The 11,361-nt window shown below is 37.1% G+C and overlaps 1 protein-coding gene across 1 annotated transcript in view; it reads right to left on the bottom strand.

Moving 5' to 3' along the window:
• Nucleotides 1-11,361, bottom strand: part of RERE (arginine-glutamic acid dipeptide (RE) repeats) — a 613,476-nt gene that overhangs the window by 273,024 nt on the left and 329,091 nt on the right. Inside the window, exons 5-6 of the mRNA XM_006885779.1 lie at nt 2,792-2,897; nt 421-517 (exon numbers count right to left, since the gene is read on the bottom strand). Coding sequence (XP_006885841.1) covers nt 421-517; nt 2,792-2,897 — 203 coding nt within the window. The remainder of the gene's footprint in view (nt 1-420; nt 518-2,791; nt 2,898-11,361) is intronic.

Genomic DNA, 11,361 nt, shown 5'->3' with positions numbered 1-11,361 from the left:
ATATTGAGGTTTTCCTGTGGTTTTTTCCGCAGATATAATCAATCTGATTCCTATGCATACCATCAGGTGAAATTCATGTGTATAACCTGCATTTATGTTTCTTATTTGTACATGGCCATATTTGCTTCTTCCATTTCCTTTTATGTATTTTCTGAACATAATCACTACATTTTAGAAATTAAGTGGGAAACCACTGTAATAATAAGGTATCCTAAATATATCAGCAAACAATGCCAGGAAAATTTCAAAGTAATAAAGATGTAATTAACATACAAAGGATGCCAAAATTAACACTAGGGTGTCAGTTACTAAACAGAGTAGTCTATTAATATGCTTGCTTATCAAAAAAGATCAGGTCCTTTTATCTCTCATTGAAGATTACTTCTAATTCACAATGAAAGCCCCACTTGTGGCACTTACCTAAGGGCAGCAGCATGGTAGGTGTCCACATAATCAGAAATAAATAGCTCTCGATTTTTGATAACTGGGTCTGTAATGACAAGTTCTCTTCCAGAGTCTGTTTAAAAAAAAAAAAAATTAAAAAGGTTTGTTGTGTCTTGTTTTTTGGGTTTTTTTTTTAAAAAAAAGGAGGAGGGTTTCTTAAGACCAACAGAAACATTGTGCAGAATTTTTCATTTGGGTTCAACTCTCACAAAAGAAAGCACAACAACTAGGTATTTCCAGTACCTGAATTGCTCAAAACAGAAAAGCAGAATAAGATGCAAAAAGAACAGTTGAAATAAAGTATTTTTTTTTTCTATCTTGTGGGATGGGTTAGGTACCCTTGACTAAAGCCTACTGGTGACAAAAGGATAGAAGGAAGTCGGTATAGGGGTAGAAGAAATGTATCCATTTTAAAAAGCACAATTATTTATTCACCATAAGAAATAATTTTTATATGCACACCTATGTTTATCGTGGCTTTGTTCACAATAGCAAGGAGTCGGAAACAACCTAAGTGTCCATCAACAAATGAATGGATAGAGAATCTGTGGTATATTCACACAATGGAATATTACACTGCACTGAAAAAACAAGGAACTCAGGCAATATTATACAAAATGGGTGAGCCTGGAGGACATATGCTGAGTGAAATATCTCAGTCACAAAAGGAGAAATACTGTATGGCGCCACTGTTGTAGAATGAGGCTGATATGAGGTAGGGGTAAGACTGAGAAAAACTGGATAAATTATGTATATGGCATTGAAGCCGATAAGGGACAGAACGGTTTAAAAGTAATATACTTTAGGGCATTATGATTATCATAAGAGTTCAGAATGAGGGTTGCAGAGTGGAGTATACTTAGGGTGTGTGTGTGTGTGGGGAGGGATTGTATACCAATGAAGGAGTTTTTCTTTTGCTTTTCAAGGATAAGAATGAACTAGGGGTGGGGGTAGGATGGGCGGGGAGAAAACTGCAACAATGAATTAATGGAAATCCAAAGTCTTTGTAAATGTTCACTGAAATTAATAAAAAAAAATTTTTTTAAGTTTTACCACTTAAAAAAATTGTCTAATATCAACAAATAGATACTGTTAAATAATTTAACTATTCAGAGTATTTTAAGTGCATCCCAGCAAATAATTCCTAAAACAAAATTACAGCACAGTCAAAAACTACTTGCTGAAATGCATGGAACACAAAATAGAATAAGGAAAAAAAAATTTATCTCGTTCTAGAAATATCAGATATTATTATACTTATTTTGTCTTATTTCTATTGCTACAAATTCTAAAACAGAATTTACATACTGATTCACCTGAAACAATTAATCAAATTAATATTTATAAAACAGAACCAAAATTTAATTACTTGTGGATTTTTTACCTCAATTCAGTGAAGAAAATAAGCTAGTAAGACACAGAAGGACTTAAGATTCTTAAAAATTGTTTTGACTTCTAGTATACTTACTTGAAATATTTCATTAAAAGATGTGTAGCAGAGTAAAAAGAAACAAGCATCATGGTCCTACATAAATAAGTATATCCTGTAAGTATATCCTAATCCCAGAGTGAGGCCATCACTTCCAAAAGGAGTCTTCCAAACCAGTAGTCTCTACAAGCTCCAATTTCCTCAACAAGAACAGTCAAATAACAAACACTTCCTTAATGGGTGACACATGAATCATCTAGCATGGTGCCTAGTACTTCTGAAGAAGTCAATAAAACAGGAGAGGAGCTGTGGTAACTTTGTAGGTAAGGAACTTGACTGACAAGCAAAAAGAAGGTAGTTCGAATCCACAAGCTGACTCATCCCCTCCCAAGTGATTTACAGCCTTTGAAAACCCGCTAGAAGGTCAGCTAAGAGTCAGTCTGACTACCCAGCCATGTGAATAAACACATATGAACAAACACAACATCTATGCATATGGACATGCCACGGCAAGTTGCCAGTAAAGATAATGGGAAGAAGCAAATCAATTATCTAAACACAATTCACTAAACTTTGCTATAAAACCCGAAGTTCACAACTCTAAAAACAGAGAGGTTCTCAGATTACAAGAAAGGTATAAAGAAAATAGCAATCTTAAAGGGTTTTCAATATTATTTTGTCATTAGGTGAGAAAAGAAATAAATTGGTATTATTTCTTCTATTCCAAGTTTAAGAGGAAGATACTATTAGAATGTTCAGAAAATTGAAAAAAAGAAAAGAAAAAATAATGGAAAAATGAAGAAGCCAACTATGGGTTTTTATTTATATTTATCATAGTGACTACTTCCTTTTAAGGAATGTTCGTTCCTAGAAATAATTTTGTCCCCCAAAAGTTCCAAACGAGAAGGAAATATTTACCGTTTTCATTATGTCGATCCTGAACCAAATGCTGATACACAGAATCTGGAACTTCAGACTGACGGTAGTACCATTTGACGTTCATGAGTAGATGGTCCCTCTTACTCTGCAAAGGAAAATCTAAGAGCATTAGGAACAGGATTTCAGGTGTCCATAGGTGTATAATATTCCCATGATCAAAAGCCCCTAGAGATAGGTGGAAAGGTGAGAGGGAGACACACAATTGCCACCAAGATCACAAAAAATGCCTATGTTGATTAAGAGGTCAAGTTTTATTAAGATAAAAATCCAAGCCATAGTAGCCTTCTGCCCACCCCTTAAAAATGCTTATATCCCAAAACATAAAAGATATCATATTTGACTCTATCTTGCTTATTATCTGATTCATTTCACTCTATATTAAATTTTTAATTTAATACATGTATATCCTATTTCAAGGACAATCATTTTGGTAAGTATATATTTAACAAATATTTTAGTACGTTGTCAAGCCTCATTAAGAATCAGCTCAAGGGGGGAGGGGGGAGGGGTTTGTGCGGGGAGAAGGGTGCAACAATGAATGAATGGAATTCCAAAATCTCTGTAGATGTTCATTGAAATGAAAAATAAACAAAACAACCTAAATTAAAAAAAAAAGAATTAGAAGTTACATGAAAATAGTTAGCAATAATTGTGTTTATACCAATTGCTATCAATATTATGTATTTATCTGTGTGTGTATGTATGTGCACACAACACAGAATTTACCAATGTTATCTGAATGATGTGTACGTATATTTATAGAAAAAATTTATACATGTTATGTCCTGTTCTTTCATTATCAATATGATTTTTGCCTTTCAATATCCATGAATAAACATTTGCTGGGGAAACAAAAAAAGAATCAACTCAAGAGAACTTACCGAGTACTAGTAAGGACTGGTTCAATGCCACCTCTCCCCTAAAGTTTGTCTGCCACCTAGACTGAACTGGATTCTCCCTCTAGTTTACCACCAGAGAATGTTCCAGTTACTGTACTGTATCAAATAAAGCTGCTAACCATGGGAAAGGATAACGGCACTATGAGTTCTTAGGAGAGAGACTCTGCCTTAATCATTCTAAAATCTCCATGAACAGGGTCTTTATTATAACCTGTACTAAAAGACCATAAAAGCTAAAAAGACCTTTGCTAATGAAAATATACATCATTTAATGAAGCAGAAAGAAAACCAGTGTCAAAATTCTTTACTGAACTTAAATGTAATGAAATGTTAATCTGCAATAAATGTATATATTAAGATTCCCACTTTGTGAGTAACTGTATCAATCAGACCTACAGAATTGTAGGCCACCATTGATTTAAGTAAAATTACTTTAATACAACAAGTACTCTTTAGTTTTTGTTTAGTTTACATTTTTATATTTTTAATGACAAAAAAAATGTTTACACTGCTTATACTGTACTGAATAAAAGGATAAACCAGCATGTTAAAGAAATAGGACAAATGTTATGTAACTGAAAGGAGCAGTGGCATCCACTTCCTAAACAACATGCCTCCAGAAACTCTACGAACTTTGATAAATGTCAATAGTTGTAGAGGGGCTTCAGGCCTTTTGTTCATAGGGTCGCTATGAGTCATGCTCAACTCAAAGGCAATCAACAACAACAACAATAGGAGTTCAGAGGAAGGAACACATGCTTCTAGCTAGGGACTATAGAAGATATAACACGTGACCCAGACTTTGAAAGAGACAGGAATTATTTCAATAGGCTCATTTTGAGCAATGATGGAAACCAGAGAAAGATGTAGCAATAAACAAAGAGCTAGGCAAAGACCCACACATAGTTTAAATGCATGCAGCCCAGGAAAATACTACGCACTGAGTGACAGTGAGTAGAACCTGGATTTCAATGATAGTTTGGACAGTACTGAGTTTATAGGACTAATAACACTGACTATCGGAAAGAATGTAGAAAGCCTGTCATGGTTGAAATCCCAGGTAAATACTTCTGAATTATCTGACTCTAGGCAAGTTACTAAGATTCTCTAGACTTCAGGCTCATTTTATGTAAAGTGAGGAACTTCAAAGTTATCTATAAGGACTTCTGAAAGAGTTACAATGGCTCAAAAGCATCAGAAACTGAGCAGATACTCGAAAATATCAATTATTTTCTCTGTTAATAGTTGACTGTAACCATAGCTTCACAGAAAAATGTGCAAGGACTTTGATGAGAGTTGTAGGAGTTATTTCTTTACCAGAAGAACTGTTTTGTTCAGGACATGATAGTGGTCTCTCCACCCAATGAATACCTATAAATCCATCAGCACTCACAGTAAAGACATATTTACTAAGACACATAGTAAGATATATATGCACTCCTAGTGCGTTGTACTAAAACCTATTTCTTATTTCTTTTTTTTTTTTAAATTTTATTACTTTTTTGTGTGTGTACCATCAAATCAGATATGGCTGGTACAAAAGGAGATTGTCCCTCCTTCTCCAGCAGAGCATCTGGTGGATTCGAACCACATACCTCAGGGGTTGCAGTGCAGCTTCTTGCCACTAGGCCACCAGAGCTCCCTGCCTAGTTCTTATTACTGTAACACAAAATGTCTGTACCCTGAAGGGCAACAGAAATGTCTTACAAGTACAGTAACTGGCAACTGTATATTTATTTTTCAGAATCAAGACAAAAGTTCTACAATCTTTTGAAGTGCAGTATTTCTGGAATCCAGGAACTTACTAGTTATAAACAAAGACATGTTTTCTTGTATTTATTTATACCTAGACTTATTACTCTTAATATTAGACTTTACAAAGAAAAGCTATCCACTTTCTTCATGCACTACTACCTAATAACCAGGGAGTGGCAGCATTGTGTTTAAAAAAGCCCCCAAGAATTGGATAACATAAAATGCAAACAAAAGTTTTGGATAGATTAAAATAGTTTAAAAAGGCATAATCTTTCTAAACATGTCAGTAAATCAAAGCTTAAATACGTGTAAAGAAGAAGTGTGTTGTTTCTGAGGATGCTGGACTAAAATCAAGTATTTTAGTCCTATTTGCAATAATAGCTGGGAGTGATAGTGGTCAAGTCGCCCTCTGAAAATTAAGGAACTAGAACAAGATGATTTCATGATTTCTTTCGATTATAAATTTATGCATATAAAGTTAGGGGAAGGCCCTCTCACATTCTGTATATATCACCACAATGGCATCCGAAATACTAGTGGTAATTGGAAGTTAAAATATTAAAATGTCATCATCAGGGAGAGAAAAAGGAAATTCCTTCTACTGAACTTGCTGTACTAAGAAAAAGTAATCTCCTATTGCCACTAAGTTGGACAACGATTAAGTGTGACAGAAGTGATGGCTTTGCGCTGTGATGTTTGAGAAGAGTACCAAATATCCCATGGACTACCAAGGGAACAAATATGTCTTGAAGAAAACGCAGGCAAAAGAGGCCAGGATAGTGAAAGTCCATCTAACATATTGAAGGCATGTTTTTAGGAGGACCCAGGCCCTGGGGAAGAACATCATGCTTGGAAAAACGGAGGGACAATAAAGGAGCATTCTCAACAGGATGGACTAACGAGGAAAAGACAGATAATGCAAGGAAGGTTCATATTCATTGTTCATGGGTAGCTATGAGTCACAGTTGACTCAATGGCACCTAACAACAATTCCCAGTACAGGGAGCTCTGGTGGCTCAGTGGTAAAGAGCTTCATTGCAAATTCAAAGGCAGAAAGCAGCTTTGAATACACCAGCTGCTCTGCAGGGAAAAAATGGACAATCTCCTCTCATGCCATATACTGCTTCCGAAAACCCACTGGAGGGTCAACTACATCTTGGTTCCAACACAATGGTACAAAACAACATTCCAAGTAAACATGTCAAATCCACATGAGACACTGAGTTATCTTCAACTAATATACAACTTTTGGTCTGAATGATAAAAACTACACTGCCCTCCTGCCCCGATAAAGGATTATCGTATTCAATTCAAACCATCTAGGTTTATGATTGGCAATTTACTAAACTATGTAATTTTGCAAATTCAATTCTTTTCTTTAAGCATCAGGTGTCTCACATAAAACAACGACATTCTACTAGCCTGTGAGGATTAAACAAATCCGTACAGCAGAGCATACTTAGAGTAGTCTAGGAGAAATAGCAACTGAGGAGGAACACAGAGGAGGAGGAACAGTTGTAAGCAGAAACTAATGACTACAATGTAGACTGTGAGAAGCATAAATGTAGATAAATAAACATTCTTAAGAAAGAAATAGAACACATAAATATTGACATATTAAACACTAATGAAATGAATTTTACTGGCATGGGACATTTTTAATCAAACAATCATATGATCTACTATGCTGGAAATGTAAAGTTGAGGACAAAACAGGGTCACCTTCACAGTTAAAAAGGACATTTCTAGATCCATCTTGAAATACAATATTGTGAGTGACAGGATAACATCCATACGCATACAAGGAAGATCTGTTAATAACACTATCATTCATACTTATGCACCAACAACCAGAACAAAAGAGGAGGAAATAGATGATTTCTACCAAATGTTGCCGTCAGAAATCGATCAGAGATGTAAACAAAATGCATTAATAATAATGGGTAACTGAAATAAGAAAGTTGGGAACCAGGAGGAAGGATCTGTAGTTGGAAAATATGGACTTAGCAGAAATGGGATGGAATAATGAAATTCTGCACTACCAATGCTTTGTTCATAGCAAATACCTTTTATAAGATAGATGAACACAGGCTATATATGTATTTCACCTGATGAAATGCACAGGAATTAGATCAATTACATGTGTGGAAGAAATTATTGGAGAAGATCAATATCACCATTACTCATATACAGGTTCAAATTAAAACTGAACAAGGTTAAATTGTTTCCACAGGAATCAAAATTTGATCTTCAATCTTTTCCCCTTGAATTTAAAAATCAACTCAGGAACAGGTGTTAAGGCCTTGAACACTAATGAACGAAGACCAGATGAGCTCTGGGAAGTTATCAAGAATATTGTCCATGAAGAATGCAAAAGGTCATTACAAAGAAGAAAAGACCAAAATGGATGCCAGAAGAGACTCTGACTACTTGCACTAGAACACTGAGAAGCCAAAGCAAAGGGAAGAAATCAAGAACTTAAGAAGCTGAATGGAAGATTTCCAAGCGCAGCTCGGGAAGACAAGGCAAAGTATTAGAATGAAATGTGCAAGGAGCTGGAGACAGAAAAGCAAAAGAGCCTAACTCGCTCAGCATTTCTTAAGCTGAAAAAAGTGTAGGACAAATTAAAACTGTGAATTGTAATGCTTGAGGATGCTATGGGAAGAATACTGAATGACTGAGAAAGCACTAAAAGACGACGGAAGGAATATACAGTTACAGTACCAAAAAGAATTGGCTGTCACGGAAGAATTTCAAGAAACAACATATAATCAAGAGGCAATGGTGATGAAGAAAAAAGTTCAGGCTGTTCTAAAGGATTTGGGAAAAAATAAAACCCCAGGAATTGATGGAATGCCAAGTGACATATGTTAACAAATAGATGCTGCCCTGGATGTGCTCACCAAGTTGTGCCAAGAAATCTGGAAGACAACTATCTGGCCAACTGGAAGAGACCCATATTTGTTCGCATTCCAAGAAAAGATGGCAGAGTGTGGAAATTATTGAACAATATCACTAATATCACACACTAGAAAAATCCTGCTGAAGTTTATCCAGAAACGAATGGAACACTGACAGAGAATTACCAGAAATACAAGCTGGGTATAGAAGAGGTGGTGGCAATAGAGACATTATCACCGATGTCAGATGGATCTTGGCAGAATGTAAAGAATACCAAAGAAATATCTCTGTGTTTCATTGACCATGCAAAGGTATTTTGCTATGTGAATCACAACAAACTGTGGCTAACCTTGAGGAGAATGGGAATCCCAGAACACTTGATCACACTTATGAGAAACCTATACTTGGAGTACAAAGCAGTTGTCAGAACAGAGCAGGGAAATAATGGATGTTTTAAAATAAGGAAAGGAGTGCATCACGCATGCATCCTGTCTCTATACATTTTCAATCTATATGCAGAGCAGATCTTTCAGGAAGCAGGACTTTATGAGGAAGAATGTGGCATTAGGATTGAAGGAAGACTCATCAACAACCTATGTTATGAAGATGACACAACCTTGCTTGCTAAAACTGAAGAGGAGCTGAAGCACTTGCTGCAGAAGGTCAAAGACTGTAGTCTTCACTATGGATTGAAGCTCAACATCAAGATGACAAAGATTCACACCACTGGGCCAACTGGCAGCACCATGACAGATGAAGAAGAGATTGAGGTGGTTAACAATTACAGCTTGCTGGGCTCCACAATCAACACTTGGCATCAGCAGTCAGGAAATCAAAAGACGAACTGCAGTAGGAAAATCTACTGTCAGGGACCTCTCCAGAATACTGGAAAGCAACAATGTCAGTCTAGAGAGGTGCACTTAATCCAGGCCATGGTCTTTCCAATTACTTGCTATGCATCAGAGAGCTGGACAAGGACTAAAGATGACAGAAGAAGAATCAATGCCTTCAAATTGCAGTGCTGGAGAAGAGTGCTGAATATATCATGGACTGACAACAAAACAAAAAGGTCAGTCTTGGAGAGGGTGAAACCAAGTTCCTCCCTGGAGGCTATAATTTTGAATCTTTGACTCACATACTTTGGGCACGTGGCCAAGAGAGACTGGTCCTTGGAAAAGGACATCACGCTCAAAAGGGTAGAGGGACAGCGCAGGTGAGGAAGACCCTGGATGAGATGGATTGATACAGTAACTGGGGCAATAGGGGGTTGTGTGTTGGAATTAGTGAGACTGCCTTTAAACAGGGCAGGGTTCAGAGCTGCTGTACACAGGGTCGCAGGTGACTCAACGTCACATAACACCACCAACAACATCATAATGGACTGGCCCTCAGTAGATGTTAGACCGTACTCTCATTCTTTTTTAAAAGAAGATATTAATTATAATATAGTGAGCAGTCTCCTGCAGGCTTTATTTCCTCTGATTAAAAGGTATGCTGCTAATAATAACAATGTTGTTGTTGTGGTGGTGTTGTTGCCGTCAAGTAAAACACGACTCATAGTGAACCTATGAACAAAAGACCTGAAAAGCCTTTCTATAACTATCATGTCTCAAATTTCATAGAGTTTCCAAAGGAATGTTGTTTAGGAAGTGGGTGCTATAATGTTGTTGTTGTTGTTGTTATGTGCCGTCGAGTCGCCTGCGACTCACAGTGACCCTATGTACAACAGCCCTAAACTCCGCTCTGTCCTGTGCCAATTGCACTGTCTCAGACACTTCCATCCCAATTATCCCAGTGACTAAATCAATCCACCTCATAGAGGGCCTTCCTCTCCAGCGCCGTCCCTCCACCCTCCCAAGCATGATGTCCCTCTCCAAGGACCTCCTCACAACATGTCCAAAGTATGTTAGACAGAGCCTCAGAATCTTTGCCTCCAAGGAGCCACCCGGTTTAATCCTTTTTAGGACAAATCTGTTTGTTTTCCTAGCAGTCCATGGTATTCTCAATACTCTTCTCCAGCACCACAGCTCAAAAGCATCAATTCTCCTTCTATCCTCCTTGGTCACTGTCCAACTCTCTGATGCATAACAAGTGATTGCAAAGACCATGGCCTGTATCAGATGCACCTAAGTCTCCAGTGAGACACCATTGGTCTTCAGTACTTTGGAGAGGTCCCTAACAGCAGACTTTCCCATGGCAATGCGCCTTTTAATTTCCTGGCTGCTGGTGCCAAGACTGTTGACTATGGAGCCAAGCAAACTAAAGCTGTGTACAATCTCAATCTCTTCACCATCCATCCTGATGCTGCCAATTGGTCCAATGGTGAGAATCTTTGTCTTCTTAGCAATACAAATTAATAAATCACATAGAAAAACGGGGTGAGGGGGAGAATCTTAACTTTTACACATAAGTATGTTAAGTATTTCTAAAAAACATTCAAATAGGCTTCATCATTTACTAATGACATAAATGCACAGTTGTATAAAGGTCAGAGTATTTACAAATTACTTATTTTAAACAGCATGTAGGACCAAGTGGGTGGGTAAGAAACTTCCCACATGAAAGCAACCTGGGATGTACTCTGAATACAAAGTAAAGCCCATTGGGAAGTAAATAATTTCCTACCATTTTATCTTTAAAGAAAAAAGGAAAGAACGTTGATAATGAAGGGACTCAGCTATTGTCATTGCTATGAATTCCGAATCAACTCATACCTGGCCTCTAGCAGGTCTTCACAGGCTGGAAACTACATGGGAGGAGAACGCCCATTTTTCTCCAGGGAGGCAGACAGTGTATTGGAACCACCTACCTTTGAGTTCGTAGTTAGATTCCTTAGCTACAAGGCCAACCAGCAAAGATCCATGAGGAACACAGGTGAACTAAACAAAAATCCAGCAAACAAAATAGAGATACCATTTGACCCAGCAATTCCACTACTGGGAATATACCCTGAAGAGACCATAGCTGACATCCAAGCAGATATATGCACACCCA

This window comes from Elephantulus edwardii, unplaced genomic scaffold (assembly GCF_000299155.1).
Source record: "Elephantulus edwardii isolate Elephantulus edwardi_28Jun2011 unplaced genomic scaffold, EleEdw1.0 scaffold00045, whole genome shotgun sequence".
Lineage (NCBI taxonomy): Eukaryota > Metazoa > Chordata > Mammalia > Macroscelidea > Macroscelididae > Elephantulus > Elephantulus edwardii.
Note: the sequence above shows the minus strand (reverse complement) of the source record. Positions and strands in the feature narration are given on the sequence as shown.